This window comes from Pseudopipra pipra, chromosome 3, assembly GCF_036250125.1.
Source record: "Pseudopipra pipra isolate bDixPip1 chromosome 3, bDixPip1.hap1, whole genome shotgun sequence".
Taxonomy (NCBI): domain Eukaryota; kingdom Metazoa; phylum Chordata; class Aves; order Passeriformes; family Pipridae; genus Pseudopipra; species Pseudopipra pipra.
This window is the reverse complement of record NC_087551.1, coordinates 48,440,832-48,462,256: the sequence shown is the minus strand read 5'-3', so window position 1 is coordinate 48,462,256 and position 21,425 is coordinate 48,440,832. Positions and strand designations below refer to the sequence as shown.

General features: G+C 42.7%; 1 protein-coding gene across 1 annotated transcript in view; it reads right to left on the bottom strand.

Moving 5' to 3' along the window:
• Positions 1-6,761, bottom strand: part of UTRN (utrophin) — a 369,967-nt gene extending 363,206 nt beyond the window's left edge. Inside the window, exon 1 of the mRNA XM_064649024.1 lies at positions 6,629-6,761. Coding sequence (XP_064505094.1) covers positions 6,629-6,707 — 79 coding nt within the window. The 5' untranslated portion in view covers positions 6,708-6,761. The remainder of the gene's footprint in view (positions 1-6,628) is intronic.
• Between the last annotated feature and the right edge of the window lie 14,664 nt (positions 6,762-21,425).

Below are 21,425 nucleotides of genomic sequence, written 5' to 3'. Positions count from 1 at the left end.
AGAATGTCTCCCTGGGATAGGAGGTGCCTCCTTACAAGAGAAACTACAATTAAGCTGTATAATGCTCAATTCATTCCTCTCTAGCATCTCAACATGTTTCATGCATCTGTCCCATGCACTCAACAGATTAATGAATACCTAAAAATGCAAGTTATCAAAGAGTGAGTGAACATATTTCTGAGCATAAGAAACCTTCACAAGGTCACTGCCACAGTTGTAGATGTGTAGATGTCCCCACTCGTAACCAGTCTCCCCTGCATTGCTGCAGCCCAGATCCAGAGCTGGTTCAGACAGTCAGAGACAAGATGCAGCCCAAAACACACCCAAACTCAACCCCTGCCCTTGGCTGAAAGAATTACAACTGCCCACACCCTCCCTGTTACAGCTGGCTGCCTTCCAGCAGCCTCCCCACTGACAACCAGCTCCCAACCCAGGGCCAGTCTCCATAGGCACAATCCACAGGCATGTCAGAGTCTCCCAACCACTTAGATATGCACTTCGAGTCAAGGGAGAGTGACTGTATCAGCCCGAATCTGCTGGTCCCACAGATAAGTGACAACAAAATATAAACAGAAGTTTTGTATTTCAGGTGTGTGGGGGGTTTCGGCTCCAGTCAGGGCTGAGCCCAACTGTGGTCCAATAATTCAAGTTTCTCTTTTTAGTCTCTCCAAGGCAGTATCAGGCAGCGTGGATGTCCTTTCAGAGACATCATAATAATAAATAAATACATGACTCTTTCTTGATAGCAGATGTTTCACTGACTTTACAGCTGGCTATATTTACACATCAGTAGTTTCTTGCCTCATTCCCAAAATTACAGCTTGCAACAGAGCTGTACTATTGCTTCTATCAAATCCGCAGATTCCAGAGGTCTATTCTATTTCCTTAGTCTGTCATTTTTGTTGCTACCTTTAAAACTCCCAGCTTTCCTTTGAGAACATACTGACACTTCCTGAAATTACAACTCAGCTGCATCCCCAAAACACAGGGAGGGGAGAAAGACATAAAACAGACTTCTGACAAAGTACAGAGCACTATAAGTTATTCTTTCATCAACACAAAAAGGAGTCAGGCAATGCAACTCCTGCCTCCCACCTCATGATGTTTAAACGCTGTTATTCATTCTGCAGACTGTTATTAAGGCATCCAAATAAATGCAGTTCTCCCCAACTTCATGCTGCGAGCACCTCAGTTCACCGGAGGAGTGAAAACATCTGTGCTCTTCCCATTGTGCATTTCCCTTTGAAGGAGGGATACTGTGCAACACATTATGCAGGCTCCAAGAACACCAATCCATGCTGCTACCCGGCAGCAGAGCAGCTATACTGTCCTGAAACAACAGTTCAGCTCAAGTCCAAGTGCTCTTCTCCTTATACACCTACACTGATGTACCTATTCCTTACTCCCATTCAAAAGATTTTAATAAGAACACTTCCCTACTCTTCCCTGCTCACAAGAATCAATCCCGACACACAGCACAGACAGGTGATTCTTCCAGGAGAAATAGTCAAGGTGATGATCAAAATCAGGAGCAGTTACTGAGAGGTGTTTAGACAGCACAGCTCGTTCTTTTCTAAGCTGTCCAATGCTGTGAGCTTTTACAATTTCTTTGCACATGAAAACATTTTCATGATACTGTATGACAGCCTTCCTTCTTTCCCCAGACCTGAGGGGAAATGGAAGGACAGAGCTTCAAAAATGTACTGGGGGAGGTGTAGGCAGGAACTCCACATTGCCCCGGTCTGCTTCTCACCTAGGCGCACCCCTCCTCCACAGGATCCTCATCAGTGGGGGGGGTCCCACTTCAGCAGCAGCCTCTCCCCACACCAACTTTCAGACCTCTTTAGATACACTTAACACATTACACATGGTGCCTCACATAGCAGTTCTTGTTCAGGGTTATGTCCTCATTTCCTGGCACGAATCAATGGGCTACTCTTATGGTTTGGGTTTTGGGTTGCTTTTTTCTTTTCCTCCCTGAGAAGCTTCACTTTCTATTCCAAGACAGAGTCGTGCTTCAAACACACGAAGCAGCATATGTTATTTCTTCACCTACCAATCAAGACAGTAGAAGAAACCAGCCTGGTACTTGTATATATGTCATTTCATAAATGCTAGGCAATACCCTAGAACTGTCTTCATTGCAGCACCCAATCTGTCCCCACCAAACAGCCCAAGAAAAGGAAATTATACAAGTGACAGAAAGGAGCCAGGCTACAGCAATGAAACAGTTTAGTCTTTAAAAAAGTAATTTTAGTGTGCAGAAACAAGGAGCAGCAACTTTCTTGCTCATCTTTAACCCCTTGTCCACACACTCTGCACAAACATCCCTGAGGAGTTCACACAGTGAAAATCTGGCTACACCAACTCCTCACCCACTTGACAGAATCCTAAGGGTCTGCCTACAACTATGACAACTCGTGACAATTTCACACCAGTGGAGCCAAAATGGAAAATGAGAAGCAGGACATTTGGCCTGTAGCTATCTGGCAGCGAGAGGCACAACCAAAGGAACTGGTTCCAAAGGCAACATGTGGCACTGTGGGACAGGGAGATCCCTTAGCAAGGGGGCTGCCAGACAAGTAAGTGTTGCTTCAAGGGGACAGACAACAGCAGCAGTTCTCAGAATAAGCCTTGCCCAAAAACTCCAGAAGTAAGTTACAATTTCTCAAAGCAGTCTTTCAGTCAAATATATTTAATATAATTAAAAATGAAAGGTAGATGAGGAGAATTAAGTTCCCCTCAATTTAGACAGGATTCATATCCAAAAATGTACCAGAGGTATAATCTTCCAGAGATGTTTTTCCTGTCACGTCTTACTGTTTAATTATATATTACCATTCCAAGCTACCATGACGATTTTAAGTTTGTCTTTTTTCCATAATTAATCATAGCAAAGACTCATCTGTTCTTCAAGCACAGTGATGACAGCACTGTTTTTACCACTGTAAGGTAATCATTCCACAGCATTCCTTCCCAAAAGCTATTGCAACGAGAAAAACTCACCTATCTTTACAAGACGCTTTCCAAAGATATAAATCAGCTCCATAAACATTACTTCATACTACAGGCAAGTAAAAAAGGGAAACTGCTTTTCCATAGCAAGCAATCATACAGACACACAGGCATAGCACAGCCTAATAACACTAAATAACACTAATTATAAACATATAAACCTAACATAACCATCCAGGAACAAGTATCCTACTCACTAAACATCATGTAACCATCAGCATCCACCACTGGTGCAGGAAGAAGGGAAGCAGATTGATTGTCCTTCTGCAAACATAAGGCAGTTTCCTCTATAAATACCATAGCCAAAAGTTATTTCACAGGCAGCTTTGGTCACCATCATATTCTACTCTAAGTGCAGAAGATGTATCTTCAAAAATAACTTGTAGCTACATGTAGATCAGTGCTAACAAACTACCTAATCAAACAGGAGCTACATCAAAAGCAGAAAATGATAAATGCTAATTGGACAATGTCTTAATTTTTTTTTTGTATCACAAGTAACAGAAATGATATTACAGGTAGGAAAAATCTCTGCTCTGGAAGATCAAGCATTTATCACTTATAACAGCTACAGACTATAGCACATGCATTTAAAGTTTTCTTTCTGACTACCGGAAGAAAAAGTATTTCCAACATAATCAAAAGCATGCAGCAATGCCCAGTGGATGTGTTTTATCCTTCATCCTCTCAGTCTGAACTCTCCGAAGAATAAATCCAGTGCTTGTAAAATTACTTCTTCCCCATCTGCAAAACCGCGTCAGATGCACAGGATATTGCCCTTTTTTTTTGTTGTTAATTGATTAGAATAGAAACTGTTAATTTATTTTGATTGATCTATAGAAAAATTATGATTTTCTGCAGTTCTCCTACATCCTTCACATGGTATGCTGGTAGCTTCCCAATTACAAGTCAGTAAGAAAAAATTACATGGCTTGTTCTGCTAATAAAAATAAGCTTAGGTGGGCACCACACAGCCCTGAGCAAATGTAAAACTTCATGTGTCTTAGTAGTCTCATAAGCGTGACTTTAGATCAAGGCTCAGGTTTTCAATAACCAATACAATGCACATATTGACAATGCCACCTTTACGCCTTTCTAATTGCTTCACAGTTTTAGAAAGCAAGATAACTAAAGAAGCTGTAACTACAGAAAGGACAATATATTCAGTTGACAGGCTGCTAAAGACTGAAGTTTACACCTGTATCCAAATATTTAGAAGCATTTTCACTAGTACCACTCTTTGTTAAGGCATGACCTCAAAAGATTCTGACATTTCAAATTATAATTTTCTTCCAAGTTATAACAACAAAAAATATTTAGCCATGAATCTTAAATATCACTTTTAGAATACTAGTATTTTTAAATAACCATGATATCCTGACAGCTTGGTGATCTGTTCAAAAGAAATGATGAAAAATATGTTGAAAAAGACAGACAATTGCTCAGGAGAACAGAGAGAAAGTGATCTTTACACAGGCCATTATACAAGTACATTCTTTTATTTACAAGAATAGAGTCAACTATTTTCAGTGTTCTTATTTAAAAATGCATAGGAATAATAAGCACTAAAAAAGTATTATGACACTAAATCACTAGATCACATATTAAATCACTTAAGAGATTTTTCACCCACTGTAAGTGGATTTCGTATTTTATTTATTGAGTAAAAATATTAAATGTGTATTTGCATGCTCTCTCTAATCAAAGTGTTAAAGAAATTTCCCGTATCACAGATGAAGAACTTACAGAGTAGCAAGAAACACAATAACAGTCTATTTTCCATGACAGAAGAAAGTGGAGATCCTAAAACTTGTTTGTTTCTGATCTCTTGAGCCTCAAAAGCCAGACTCCTTAGCTACCCCAAATATTAGTAAGTTAGAAGTTGTACTGTATTTCAAATCATTTAGACTGAAGAACTTTTCATACTAGATAAATCATCCCAGCAGGAAAACTTAGTTGTTTTTTCTAATAATTATCAAATTTAGCATTCTCTTTCCAAGATACCTAGGAAAAATCAAAGCATAGCTTAAAATATTTTCTCCTCAGTCCTGACAACGAGCCTTTAGTTTGCTGTCATCTGTACTTCAGGAAACTTCAGCCTTTTCATTAAGAAATCCCTCCCACAAGTTTACTTGTAGTGAATGGTTCAGATCTGAACTATGTAGTACAGTATGTTACTCGAAGAAATCACACATCCAGATGTAAAACAGTGTAATATTTAGAAAAGATGAATTACTTAAGATCAATCATCACCATTTTTAATCTAATGCTCAAGTATTTTAGCTTTGTATTAGAATATAGAGCATTTTCTCAATAACACACAAGAAGAAAGTTGAAGTGGTTTTAACGGGAGATTTACAATCATCTGTTCTAACCAAAACAACAGAACTTACTGTAAAATTTGTTCATTCATGAAAAACCTCCGATACAGCCATGTTTCCTCATACATCCTATAAAACTGTAGTACTTACACACCTAAATGCATAAACTGTCTGCAAGCCATACCCAAACTCAAAGCCCTTAGAGATGCTGACTACACACTTACAATCAGATTAAGTTATGCCCAGAGGTTCCACAATAAGAGCAGAAAGTATAAAACACCACTAGAGAACTCAAGATGAAAAACCACAAGCATCTGTTTCATAAACTGCACTTTCAGAAGTTAAGAGCAAGACTGCCTCAGAAAGAAGGTCTAAGAAACAAACTACTCCAACAACAATGGGATCCAGATCAAATCTGCATCCCGCGTAATCTGACATATCAAATCATGACCAATTGAAGAGCTAGAGTTTTTTATGTATGGAACATTTTAAAAAAACACACTGCTAGGTTTCAGATATCAGAGGAAAGTCTTTTGGTAACAGGAACATTTTGCATTTAAGAAACCAAAGGGAACCTGTGCAGCTAAGTAAGCGAGCACCCAGTCTCTGGATGAAGCACAGTTTTCTACCAAGGTTTAAACAACATACAGCTGTCCCTCCAAAACCTCCATTCTCCCGTTGCTAAAGTGAGGGTACCTCATTACCCACCCCAGCATCCATCAGAGCCTCAGGGGACTCCAACATACCAAAACCAAAGAAACTCCATGTTTTTCCAATAACCTTCAGATCTGTTACATGAATGTTTTGCTGGAGGAAATGCCTGAGTGAGTAGCCTTAGACAACTGTTTTACATTAAGGAGGAAGCACATTAATTTACTGCATGAGTACTACTGCAATGCACTTTTAGGAGGTACAGTATTGCGGTCACAGTTGCCATTTTCAGTGTCTGAGAATAAACACAAAAGCTGCCAACACTAGGTTGCATAAGAGCACTTTAAGCAAATGGTTATTTACAAAAGTAGAGGTAATTATAATGCAGGAGGTGGATCCCAAACAAATACACTTGACTAATACTGTCAAAAAAACCCTCACAAACCTAGAGACCTACAATTACTATTACTTTGTAAGTAACAGTAGAAGAGCTGCACGAACAGCTTCAGTCATTCACTGTACTACCAATATATGCCCCAAAAAAACAGCTGGACAAACGTGCTGTTTAAAAATGCAAGCTGATGTCAGAAGCTATGGACAGAGATAAAAACAGGAAAACACCGCTCCTCTCGACAGCTTACCTGATCTCGACTTAATGATATCGCTGAACTCGCTGTGTCCCCCGCCAGGTCCTTCCTCCGGGTCGGAGACACGGGCCATGCTCGTGGGCTGGGGTACGCCACGGGCGGAGCCTAAATCCGTCGGGAGAAGGCTCCCATGGAGGGCCCCGGGTCAGCACCTACAGCACAGGACCAGGAGCAGAGAGGCACGGTAACTCCACGGGCTATGCCAGGTGCGACTCCGCGTGCGACGGGAGGGGTAGAGGCTTGCTGGCCATGGCCACGCGTAGCGGGGCAGCCGATCGGCCACTCGTTGTGTCCCCGCCGTGGGACACCTTACGGTATTTAAAAAGCGAGATGGCCCAGGCGGCCAGTTCAATCCCCAGCCGGGAAAGCCAAGCTTCAGTCACCCTTGGGCGTCAGGGCGCGCCGTGCCCCCCGGTGACCCTCAGAGGGGCAGGACACGGCCCTTGCCGCGACACCACCGCCACCACCCGTCACCCACCTGGCACCGAACGGGACAGTCCCGCTCCAGGGGGTGGCAAAGCCAGGGAGCTCCGCTCCCGCCGGGCCGGGGAGTGTGCCAGCGGGGAAGGGGACACAGGCAGGCGCTCTCCCCCGGCCGGCCCGGGGCGCGACAGCCACGTGTGCGAGAAGCCGCACAACCCCTCTCCGGGGTGGGGGAAGCCAAGCCCCGCGGGACAGGCCCCACACACGGCCCCAGGCACGCACGGCCCCAGGCACGCCCGCCCCCACCCGACCGCCCCGGCAGAGCCGCTGCCCCGGCGGGGATTTTGACCCGGCACCGGCCGGGCGTGCCGGCACCTCCTCCCCGCAGGGTGCGCGGCCGCAGCAGCGCCGCCACCGCCCTCGGGCACCTCCGCGGCGGGGCCGCCCCTCGCCCCCGCTCCCCGCGGCCGCCCCGTCCCGCCTCGTCCGCAGGTGTGCCCGCCGCGGGCACTGCCCCCTGTCCGCCCGCCGCTACCCGAGCTGGGGAACAAACTTTCCCCGCCGCGCCCCTCCCGGTGCCGTCGCCTCCCCGCCGGGCTAGCCAGCCGCTCCCGGGGCACCCGCCGAGAGCAACTCGCCGCCACCACTCACCCCTCGGACACGGCGGTGGGAGGCGGCTGCGCTCCCCCACGGCACAGCCCGGCTCCTCCCCGCACTCCGTCTCCCGGCGGCGGTGGCTCCCGCGGCGCTGCGCTGGCGGACCCACAACTTTCTGTGCGAGTCGCTGCCGTCCCTCCTCCTCCTTCTCCGGCCCGCCCCGCCCCTCCCGGCCCGGCCCAGTGGCGGCCCCTCCCTCGGCCCCGGCGCCCCCTTTGTTGGCCGGGCCAGCGCCACGGGTGCGGGGAGAGTCCTCCCAGCCGCGGCCCCTTCTCCGAGCGAGGGGCGGGAGGGGCTGGGCCGTGCGGGGGCAGAGGGGAGGGGAGGGGCGGAGCGAGTCCCGCCCCGAGCCCGCGGGCGGTGGCCGGCGCAGCCCCGCTGTTCCTCGGGCGGTGCCCGGGGAAGCGCCGGGCCCGGTGGTGGTGCCTGATCAGTTCCTCCGCTGTGGCCTTCCCGGCCGCACCTGTGCGCTCCCGCCTCTCCTTCTGCTACTTTTCCTCCACAAATCAGCGCGGTCGCGCAGCACCTCGGAGTTTCGCTGCTCCCCTTGGACACCGAAGTCAGGGAGCGTGATGAAATTTGAGACACACTTGGGCATATACGCACATAACAGCAGGAAACAGCTTTCCCGAAACCAGCCAGGTGCCCATGCCTCAGCTCACGGGGTCGCTTGGCAATGATAAGTCCCGGGTGCTGTTCAGCTGGGCAAGAAAGGGACAGAATGGATGAATAAAAATGAGCTGGATGCTGGGTGTCTGAAGTCACTTTTGATGTATAAACATTAGTAAAATATTTAGCTTGTGGTAATTAATTCATTGCCACAATTTGCCATCTGGGAATGAATTTATTCATGTTTGCTCAGGCCAGTAATCTGCACTCACCTGTGCTGTGAGGCTGCTGAACACGTGGCCCGTTATTTATCTGGGTAAGCATTAGTCTGAAGTCTCAGCAATATCAGAGAGAAACTGTAGCTGAATAATTCCTCAGTGTTACCCGCTAGGCCTCAGCCATCCAGACCAAAATGTTTTCAAGGTTAGATGCATTTCCAACACTGAGTACCTCATTGCCTTAATAACAAAGGCCAGCAGTCTGCAGAAAAGGAGGTACAGAATTCATTAGTTAGCAGAAAGGAGGAAGCTCAGGCTTGGCAACATTCTTTTTCTGTATCTCCAGGTGAACAGAAATTGGTAGGAATGTGAAACGACGAAGATTTGTCTTCAAAAGTCTTTTACTAGTATATAGCTTATGGGTTTACAAGGCACTACAGATAACAAGAGTAAACAATGATTGCATGCATTTTAGCCTAACCTAACTTTGATATTTCCCCCAAGGAAAAAAAGAGATACCTCAAAGAAACAAAACATACTACGTGTAATTTACTGTTAACATAATTCTAACTGCATTTAACATTTTTTCCTCACCCTTTGATCTGTGCACTACATGTGAAACAGGGACTGGGTCTTTTGTTTCTGTATTGCACAATGGAGGGTCTTGCAGATAGTGCGGTTTTTTGAAGGAAGCCTCAAAAGTGAAGATGACTAGTTTGGATCATTCCCTAGATTTTCTGGGTGATTCAGTGCAAAATAGTTAATTCATACTTGATCTGCGTAATCCAAAGTCATTAATGGTTCTTACTTATAAAAGGATAATAATAGTGTGTCAGAAATGTCGTGGTGACTGAAGTTGTGAATCTATTGAGAATTGCAACTCATGGATGACAAACACTATAAAACCATGGATATCAACACCTATTAGTGTCTAACTGTAAGGCAGCCCTGAGCAGTAGGCTGGATTTGTTGGAAAGGTATTGTCTGTGTTTATGCCTATTTATTTACATTACACTGAAAAACCTGTACTGCAAACATAATCCTTGTGGTTAGAGGAGCACCACTTGTTCCCTGCCTGCTGCCTTGATGCTCCTGATTGAACAGATGGCTTCTCTGCCCCATCCCATACGTTCCCTCTGCGTGCTGGATTTTCAATGTCCAATAATGAAAAATACACCCAAATACTGGAAATCCAGAATCCAGATGTAACCCAGCTGCTTTTCATACAGTTCAAGAGACGTATAAATCCATGGAACCCAGTGCACACTCAAGAGTCAGCACAGATGGAAATTGTCATTTCACTGCTGGATATCTAGCAGCAGTGCAGGGACGGGGATCCCAAAGCACCACATTGCCTTGCCTAATTCAGGGAAATGCTAAGTGGAAAAAAGCCCTTTCTTTTGTAGGCTGCACTGAGGGGATTACTCATTTCACAGAGGTTACCCCAGACAGCTATCAGGTAGCAATAACTTTGATTGCTAAAAGCTGCAGTCAAGCTGATAAGCAGGAGTGGAGAGCTGGTATATCCCATTTCAAATCTCTGTATGTAAAGTCCAAGGTCCCAATTTTTATAATCTTGCTCTGAAAGCACCTACAAATTATTTCTCAAAAATAGACACATTTCAGTTCAACCTGACAGCATTTTCAATTTTCTCTTTTTTTTTTTTTCTGTTTTTGACAGAAGTAGCATCATTATCTTCCTTTGAACTGCAACATGCCAACAGAAGGCTAATAGAATAACGAGACTGCACACTACCTCAGGGAAGCAGGAGTATTTTTTTCCTGGCATGTTTCAAACATGCCTCTCTCCAGAGCCATCCTTACCCTGCTGCTGATCAAAGCCTGAGTTTTCTGAGCTAGTTGTTCAGACTGTTGGCTTCTCAGTGCAAGGGCTATAATTTTTATATCAGGGTCTTTAGGCGCAACTCCATCAGGGAAAAAAACCAAAAAACTACTCTAGCCTTTAATATTCTGTACATGTGTATGCTTTAGGTCTCTCTAATTTTGTATTCCAGTGATTGGCAGAATTAGAAAACGATGACTAGCATTATTTTAAAGTAAAACAACAGTCTCCACCCAGTTATATTTCTAAAAACTACATTCATCTACAAATATCTTAAGTGCTGCAGACTGCTGATATGTGGATTGTGTGGCACAGCTTACTTTTCTGTATATGCAAAATAAAATAGGAAAATAAAGGAAAAGTCCATTAACCCCTAAATAATATTACAAAAGACAAAGGGAATACAGAAAAAGTGGAAAAAGGGGCTGAGATGATGTGAGGCCTTTGAACTTTGACCAAAGTAAATAAATACTTTATTCCTTGGTGCATGGAAACAATGCTCTTGAGAGGCTCTGAGCTCATCTTACCTTGTCTCTTTCTTTTCGTTGTTCTTAGTATTTCTGTTTTTAGAATACACTCATAATTGACAGGATTACAATATAACTAGGAATTTTGTGTATCTCATTACCTTGAGATTGACTGCTATAATAATGCATGCGCCCATTCATCAATGTTTTGTCATGATTTCAGAAAACCATTCCATATTCAGGAAGACATGAGATAACAAATCAATTGCTTTGTAAGTAAAGCATCTTTATTGCCCCTTTCAATATAGCCCATTGTGTTGTCACTCTCAGTTATCAGATCAGGCAGACATTTTTTCCTGCAGAACTTGCATCTGAATTCAAGTAACAGCTCCTTGGTGCTTTGGTGCTGACATACTGTACAAACCAGTTACTACAAGTCTCTTACTATTTTCATTATTGTTAATCTGAGGAGAAAAAAATACATTAAAAGACATTAAATAAACGTTCTCTCTATATATGTTCCTTTTGTATGAAAAATGACCAAGTTTTTCTAACTCTTTTGGCATTACCTTTGAAAGACTTCAGTACATCAGGCTAACATAGTTCGCTGGTTTCTCATCCTTTCCCTGTAATCTAAGTGCTTTAGAGTTATCTTTGTTGTTCAACGAAGTATCTGATGCTAAAATATTCAAAGTAAGCACAATTTTTAAAGGTAGGACAGCATTTTCTACCTTTGACTCCTTAGGATGGGATCTTATTTTAATGTTAAATTGGTTATTTTTATTCTGAGGTCAGTTGCCTTTGTGTGCAAGCTCCTTCTGATCTTCTCCAAGAACATCAACATATCTTAAGAAATTCAACACTGTTCTGCTACACCAAGTTAACTACACATTAGGGGCTACTAGGTGCAGAGAATGAGAGGGATAGACTGGGGCAGACGGCAGCAGGAATCATGATAAAGATGCCAGCCCTAGGTGCAAGATGCCCTCTGAGCAAAATGTCCACCTGCACTGCCAGAGGTCCACCTGGTTTAACCTAAAGAGAAGGCAGTGTATTCCCCTTAGTATACTTTCATTTCTACAAGTTGGGATCTGTATCCTCAGTAGATTGTCTCTACTTTATTTTTATCTTATTAGATTCAATATATCTATCGATTACATCAGATTCAAGGGAATATTGTGTGCATAAAATACACTGGAAACTTGTATCTTAAGTTTCAGCAATTTTTTATAGTTAATTATAAAACCCCAGAAAATTGCACTGTATTAATAAAAACGCTGACATCTCTTTAGCTGCAGTGACATTAATTGGAGCTACCATAATTTACCATCATTCTGAAGAATATAACCTCTAAAAGTATATTAGAGTGTATTAATGAACAATTATACTAATCAATTTACCCTCCCAACATAACCTCATTAACTGCAGCAGAGGATTGAAAAAAAACATCAACAACAGAAATGTCTGTGCAAGACAGGAACCTTTGACCAACACCATGAGGCAATCCTCTGCAAGGGCAGGTGTGAGTTCTTAGTCAGTCACTCCTAACACAAGTTGATTTCTGTTTTATTTAATTTTTCTATTTATTTCTTTCACTCATGACTATTTTTTCAGTGCTGTTCCATTCTCATTTGAATAGCCTGTGCTATATATTGGTATAGGTTTGTTTAGTGGCTGGACACATAAATACCTAATGCACTATAGAATAAGTACAATTTTTCATCAAGTTTATCAGTTAGGGGTTAGGAAAAGAAAAAGAATTCATGTGTTAACACAACACAGATACTTGGGTAACTTGCTTAACTTTAGTAACTTGGTTCATTCTTTGCAGTAGGGAAAAAAATTGCATCTTCCATCATAGGCATATTATATATTGAGAGAAATAATATGATAGTTGGACAAAGACAATTTGGAAACACTTTAAAAATTAAAGATATCACCAGTCTGCAAAAATAATCAGTGGAAAGGATGTTTCTTTCTATGTCTTTTTATTTCAAAGGTGGGCAGTGAGAGAAAACACAATTTATTCTTACCAAAATTAAATATTCTTACCAAAATTACTTGGCCACCCCGCTCTATGTGCCATCATCTGACTTGCCCTGTACTGTCTATTGTGAAATATTCCCTGCATGAGCAGGAAATCTTGGCTGTTCCATTAGGGCTACCTTCAGTCTGCTTTGTGCAGCCAGGGCCAAGGTTGAGGTCTGAATCTAATGAGCGCTGTGCGTTTCACAGTGGGAAGAGTACTCTGATTTTTTTTTTTAGTCATGGGGAGTGTTGGAAAAGAAAAGATTTCCAGAAGCAATGGGGAGCTACAACACCCAGCATACCGATCAGCGTTGGCAGACATGAGTTTCACATCTCAGACAGGCAGAAATGCCATTGATGCCCTTGCTAGTACGCCTTGCATGCTGGGGCCGTGCCTGCTGCCTGACTGCCACAGGAACTATGTGCCTAGTGCAAGGAAAAATGTTGGCTCCAAGTACCCAGTTCTTCAGGGAACAAGAAATTTGCCTGTACCTTAAATTATTTTGCAGCTAGTTAAATAACTGCTGTGCTAGAAGCTCTGCAGGCAGTAATTATTCTTCCATTTTTTTCTACTAGGCAGCCCTGAACTGAGCCATGAAAATTGCTTTGAAATCACAGCAGAAAAAGAGGAAACTTTTGGACATAATTTATTTTCGGATGTTCCAAACCAAAGCTATCTTCCAAACCAAAAAAGAAGTCCAGCCCTGACAAGCCCTTAATCACTGAAATGAAGAAAGAGACTACAAAACTGAATGAAAAGAGGATTGAAGCAATTTTCCTATTCTGAAAAAGACCCTTTTTTGGAGTTACCGTCAAAAGAAAATAACGGAGCAACAAAAACTCTTAATATATCACTCATGTATCTAATCAGAGGTTACTTGCAGAGGCCAAACGTTTGAAATGGGAGCAATGCTGGAGTTCGTCCTTGATGGGAGAGAATTCATATGTGGACTCTGCATTTCAGAAAATAAAGCCTTACTAGCATTTCCAGGGAATTTTCCAACCATGTGAGAGCAAGAGTCTTCTTAAGAGTGTCCTCTATACTATGCCATTAGAACATAATTGTAACATAATATCCAAGCTCTTATGCTTCAAGCACTTAAGGACTGATCTTTAGCAGTTACAGAATGACAGTATTATTTCTAGCACAGAAGTAGCAAAGACCTCACCTTGTCAGGATCAGGTGCCATTGAGCTCAACAGAATGTAAGCATAGAGGAACAAAGCCCCTCAACCATACAGCTTATGTCTGGCCCAGGACAGAAGGCATGTTTTAAAACTCCGTGAATATGATCTGACAAATGTAACTACTGTTAAAAGGACAAATGCATATTTAAAATACAAAGGTATCCAAGTTCCGGCAAATTCAGAGTTTAAATCTAGTCTGAAATATGATGCCACAAACATGGAAAAAAAAGACGACATACAAAATTCTATGATTGGAAAAACTAGCTGGGAATGAAACTTAATTTTTGCAAATCCTGTGAAACAGTTGTTACGAAATATAAAATCATCTGTCCTTTGCCTTAAGTAGCTATCACCAGCTAGCAACGTTTTGTCAGTATCAAAACAGAAACAGTCCTGACAAGGGATATGAGGAATTAAGAGCGCAGTAGAAAACTGGTTTCAGCAAGCATATATCAGCTAGTGATGCAAATGCTCACCAGCAAAGTTTTGCTCAAGTTACTAAATACAAGAGCACGGTTCCCGGGAAAGACCCCTGCAGGGTCACCCCGCATCCCCTCCCTTCATTGCTCTTTGTTTAAAACATTTGTGTGCAGCAAACTCCCTGAGACATGTTCCTTGGGGTCTCTGGCTGGGATTCAATGAGCACACAGACATCCCATTGGAGCCAGGGACCCTGCAGTCCCAGGCACCCCTGTGTTCTCCACCTCGATGTGTTTCTGCCCTCCCGATGCAGCCAGTCCTTCCTCTCAACCTGCCCTCAGCCAAGGGGGTGGTAGTGGGCAGTAGAAATGCTTTTAATCCTGTTTCATCTATCACATTCCTTAACTACTTCTTAAACAATCTTTGAGTCTTTCTTTTGTATTTTGAAGTGTCCTCCCTGTCATATGCCCACACAGCACTATTCAGTAGCATTTATTTTCTCAGGAACCATGACAGTTTACTTTTCTACAGAAAGAGCTTTGCTATTTTGAGTGTGGAATGAGATGCATGACTGCTCCTGGAGGTCCCACTCCCAAAAAGAGAGTAAAGCAAAACCTTGGATGTCTCCCAGTGCAATGCTGAGCCCAAAGGGCTCAAAGAAGAGCCAAAAAGGCTCTTTGCCAAAAAGGAACAGCAAACCCTCAATTACATGTTCTTAATACAACAGAGAGAACTCTTAAAATATCGTAAGTAAGAGTATTACAGCAGGCTCTGAGGTGTACGTACAAGATGCCTGCAGCCCACCATGCTGACCAGTATTGAAGTAGATGTGCTGCAAGTGACACTGCCTCCAGGACTGCTTGTGGCAAGGTCTGCAGGGAGCAGGGACAGCTTTGAGATGACCAGCTGGTACAGCCAGAAAACCAGGCAAACTCTGGACACACAAACACCTCTTCACATCCTGGCATTTTGCTGTTTCCCTGTGCTCCACTACATACCTCCATTTGTTATTTCTTGTCAGGTAAAATCTTGGGGCAGTTTCAGTCTTGTGTTTCAGCAATGCCCAGACCTGAGCTGCCAAAGAATGTGACTCCTACATCCTACAGTTACACCACGAGTCAAGAATAATAATACCAAGGATGCATGTGTCTCTGTTACAGCTGCAGCGAGGCAAGGCTTTTTGTCCCATTTCTTCTTTATACCTCCTTGGACATAAATTGTAACTGCAACAGGTCAAAAATACAAAACAAACATTTAAAGATCACAGTTCTTAACTTAGATGGCACTAAAATATTCTGCTACCTCGAACAATAGGTGATTCATTTGTGAAAATTTATGATTTATTTATAAAGATGCAAAGTGCAAAGCTGCATCAAGATCTCAGGGTAAGAGAGTGAATTCAAGCAGTGTGTTACAAAACCCTTCACTGACATCTGCAGAAGATAAAGTACGTGGCAGAGGGAAAAACACAACTGGAAGAACATCTTGAGCCTTAGAACAAAAGCGGGTAAAGGTTTCTTCGGCCTCCTCCATTTCTGCCAGAAATAAACCACTTGAATAGCAATTTTTAAAATAGCGGTTGGCCTCATTTGTAACATTATCAAATTCCACAAATCTTCCGAAGGGCCTTCCTCTCTTTCCCCACTCCACATCCTTTTCCCACAAAAGCCAAAGCCTGGATTTGTTTTTAGGAATAGTAACCAATAAACAGAGGCATAGTAACACTAGCAACAGAAAAGAAATATTACCAAATTTGAATAGGAAAAATGAAGGAAAACAAAACCTTTGCAACAATGCCTGAGGAAGTCTACATATCCTAGGGCTGATCAGAAATTCTGTTAATCCGAGGATTGCTTTTCACCTTTAGGATACACTTTCAAATTCAGCCAAATCTGTCACTAATCATAAATGTATGACTAATTTCCGGGTGCTCTTCTCTATATACATTCAAGATTAACCATTCCAGCATGAAATTTATAACTAAACAACACAGCTTTATTTGTAGAGTATTTCCATGGGTGGTGAAGTGATTCGGATGCTCTCTGCATTCTCCTTACAAGGCTTCCTCTCCAAACACTAACCATATTCAGCTTGGTTTCAGTGCTGAGTTCTGATTTTTTCCTGAGCTTCACTTGGTGCAGTGAGAAGGCAACAACCAGAGAAAGCAGTGTGGATACCTGATTCTCCGTCCCCCAGCCTGACAGCAGTAGAAGCATCTCTGACTCCTTCACAGACAACAGGTGCAGTGGGATGGCACCAACCTATGCCCTGGCCTTCCTAGCTTTGGCCCCAGCCCATCATTACAGTCTTTACCAGAGTTAAGCTTCTACTTTTTTTTCCTTAACAGGAATTTTCCATCAACTGTTTCATCTGGAAACCATCCACCTCCCTGCACCAGGAGAGGCAGAAAGCAGTTAGGGAGAGAAAGCCCACATAAGGTTTTACATTTGCCAGATACCCCAGTAACATTGCCAATCTCCCTCAGCTGCAGGGATGGGGTCTCTGATCCACCAGCAGAACCAGCCACTCACTATCCCATCAGAGAGCCAAAGCAGCTGGACAAGTTGTTCCTGTCAGCATCCGTAGTTCTGCTGCCTATGAAGTTTCCAGACCTCACAGACTGGAACAAAGAGGCTTTCACAGAGATCCAGATCACCTCCAGAGCATGTCCCTTCTTTATTTACAGGAAGGCTCCTAGGTTTAGTCTGGGGAGGTATGCAGATTGCTGGGGGCTCTAGGGGAAGAATTTTGTCAAAGAACATATATTGCTATGCATCTTCAAAAGGGTCTGCCTTCTCATTCATTTAATCTTCCCTGGAAATTAACTTCTCCACCCCAGCTCCTTTGACCATGCATGATTTATCTTCAGATTATATCTGCCTTTCACACCTTTATGATCCACTTTGTTCTTGAACAGCTCAATTACTTTGGATTTGTAAAGCCAAAGAGAAGACAACTTGCAGGGCCAGGTAGACACCTAACCAGGCAGTTCTGTGATAGGGCTGGGCTAAAGGGCAGACTTTCCCTTCTCACTTGCATGTTCCTACTGGGTCTGCTTCTCCAGCACAGCTGTTCAGCTGACTCCAAAGCAGACTGCTTCAGCACGAAGGGGAGCAGTGTGAGAGTGATGCCAAGGCAAAGAAAGTAAACACATTGCCCCTTTTTGGCCACCAGTATATCTACTCCAGCATAAAATGAGGCATCTCATTTCTATACTTGGGCAGCAAAGTCCCACCTGAAGCTTCAGATACCAACCTGGAGCTGTCAAACACCTGGATTTCCAGGACTGAGCGAAGTTCCCTTGCAAACAGGGCCATTGCCTCCATCCATCTAGTTGCTGCTGTATACAGGGGGAGAGAAACAGCAATATTATCAGCTGATAAGCTCATATTCTTATCTCCCATGCACTGGTTTCCCTCTAATTTACAGAGTAGGCAGGTATCTATTATTTCTTTGAACTGGAACGGGCATTCTCTCTCTCTGATTATGTACATTTAGGCAATGAGGCCAGCTACCGACTGTAGCATTACCTGACCCCACTTTTACAGATTTTCCATAGAAAACTAAGTGCAGTCAGGCTCTCCAAGAGGTAGAGGTATCAAATAAGTGAGATAGCACTGCATCCATGTCACCCACCTTCATTAAGCACATGTAGCATACATAAGGACAGCACTGTATTCAAGCAAAATGGAGTATTTAGGGCATGGAGCATATAAAGGTATTTGTAATTTTAATGACGGTGGGATGGTCTAATGATAGAAACAGAGCAGGATTTGAACTAGACTTTACTGGGTTGGCTGATACATAGTAGACAAGTTTTCAGGCACAAAAGAATCAGGAAGCAGTTGCTTTCATGACAGAACAGCATCTGGTACAAAATGCTAGCAGCAGCAGTATGGAAATGATGTGAAAAAGCATGATGGAAGAAATTATCCAAAGATTATCATAACATAAAAAAATCCTGCGTTATTATGATGGGATAACTTGAGATACTTCTGGAATTTTGTGATCCACACACATGCATGATGAAATTGATACTTTTTAAAAACAGTCCTGCTATCACGCTAGGATGAATTGCTAGGATGTTTTCTAGTTTAAAAATATAGTGCAGTTAGAACAAACTGTAGCACTAAGATTTCATTTCAGTGAAATTGCCATTAATGTTTCACCTAAAGTAAGCCAATCTTCTCCTTCACCTAGGAAAATGTATCCTTTCATGCTGTGTATTTTATTTGATTTCACTACCAGAATTCTATACCACCTGCTCAGAGCAAATCAGTGATGCCTTTCTTTGGTACAACAGACGAAAACACCTGTCTTTTTTATAATTATCTGATTGTATTTTTATTAAGAGTAAAATAAAGGCAGTTAAATACTAACTTGGTTGAAAGAAATACCTTCAAATCAGAGGGACAGTAACAAATAGTTCCATTGCTTATCTCATTCATGGATTAGAAGTCAGACTCACACTGAGGTTAGTTTGGGTGGGACAGCATTACAAGTGTTTGAGCCATGAGAACAGCATTCTTCATACAGTTGTTTTAGCTAATACAGTGGGTGGGATTCCCAGAGGAAACTATCAAGTAGCGTTACCATATGTTAAAATAACTTTAGTTTTAAAGCCCCCAAAGCTATAATCATTGATGGGACTACCTGGAGAACTGAAGTGCTCAGGAAACAATTGTTTCAGTGACAAAATCTTCACAGCAGCAGGCATCAAATGTTCATATACTCAGTACAAAAATAAGGGCAAAAGGTTTTATAACAAGTAGAAAACAAAAATTAAGGTATGTTAATGAATACAAACTACACCATGCAAGTTAAGTTACATTCTATCTCCACTGAGATATCAGTTTTCCAGTATTCCTCCCTACTTATCTTTAGAGATTGGACATTTTATGTTTTTATCCAGAAATGCCAAATCCCTTAAAATACCAGACCTTTATTCTCTCTGACTCTAAGCAACAGTAGCAAAACTTAAAAACTTAACAGCTAAACTAGCCATTATTCATTAGCCATGGGACTCTTGCATTAATCAGCGTATTACATAAATCAGCAGTTCTGAATGATTCAAAAAAATAAGCAATAGTGAGACTTGATTTGAGAACAGAATCATACAGAATAAAGTTTTTTCCAAAGATGCCAAATTAAATTCCTATTAAAAAAAAAAAAAAGAAAAAAAGCAAGGAAGTTGTGTTTTAGAGTAACTCTATCAGTTAGTAATTATGAGGTTAAACACAGTGCTGTGCCTCTGTATTTCAAATGTCACTTATGGATATTATTTAGTCTAATCCTTTAGATTTTCTTGAGAAAATTTCCCTGCAAGTGCAGTATTTGGCTAAGTTGGAGAGTGTATGCAAAAACATCACTTGATCTTGTCAGCTTTGGCACATATGCTTGGCATTGTCTGTGACAATTAGATATAAGAGAACTGGATACACGTAGGCATCACATGTCACAACACCACCCCTCCTGCAAGCACTTGCTTCCATGATTCCCCATGTCACCTGCCTCAGACTGCAGGAAAGACAAACCTCCTTCACTGCTCTCTACTTGGCAAAGTATTTCAGGATCATGGCCAGGGCTGTGCTGAAGAAACTGCAGGCATGGGGCATTGTAAAGGGTAAGATCAAAGGAACCACGATGCCTCAATCTGAAGGCAGAGGGGAGGGGTCTGGTAGTCAGCAATCTTTGAGCTGCTGGTCATCTACTAGAAGCTACCAAGACTCAGTGAGTGAGATGATTTTCGGTATGATAAAGGGAGGGCTACATGCCAGGAATAGGCATTCCTCTGGGAAAACAGCAGATCTGAAAACCTGGGAAATCTGTATTTAAATGCAAACTGATAGGGCTCAGAGCCTGGGTGAACAAGAAACAACATCCACAAGTCACAAGAGAAGACAGACAACCTCCCATAAATAGTTTCACTTTTAGTTGAGTCTGCCTTGTTTGTAGTAGTCCTCAGGCTGCTCTCTGGCTCTGCATAAGGCAGGACATGCCTGAAGCTCTGCACGATTCCCAGACTTTGTGTCAATAGTCTTTACACACAGGCAACCTTCAGATCCCCTGACACGTGACCACACAACCCTAAATCATAGGTGATGTCAGTATTCCCTTCCCACACTCTGCTACTTTCTCTCATGAAGTAACTAAAAAAACATAAACAGTTCAGTAAGGCAGGAAGCTTGTCAGTGCTTTCTGCTCATGACCAGACTCTGCCTGCCTGTCTATGGCAGTCCCCTCACGCTCCTGCTTTGTGGGGCAGTCCAGACTGACCAAGAAACTGATGAACTGTCAGAAGCCCCTTTAAAATTCCTGTTCATCTGCTTCCTACACCTGAGGACTTCCACCAGCCAGGGCAAAAAACAAGCAGATCGACATGACAAAAAGGAATGCAAGCCATGCCAATGAAAGCACCATTTAAATGGGCGAATTTGGTGAGAGCAGGATCATAGAAAAAAAACGAAGAACTAATACAAAGCCCACTAGGGTTTTAATTGTAACTATCCCACTAGCCTGCCTGGAAAGCTCTCCCCAGACATGGTAGCTAAACCATGGCATTTGTTTCCTGATGCAAGTTCCTGATAGAAATACACTTCTGTGACCTAACAGAGTATGAGGGGAATGATTCAGTAATTGATCCATACAGAGGTGTAACTCCTACAGCACATAGTCCCTTCACCCAGCCTGCCCACCTCTGCTCAGTTCTGCTCTTTGTTTAGCTCTGCCCCACTTCTTATATAGCAATTGGTTGCACCTGTGGAGAAGGTTGCATTGCTGATGGTAACCCACTTCATTTCCTTTCAAAAGTTGTCTCCATACCTATAGACTAAATCTGGTGTTTAGTACAAGGTATCAGAAAGGATACATCAAACCTTTGAAATTCAAAGAAAGTAATAGGGAAGAGAAGGATCCCCTCTCAGAAGTGGTGCATACACA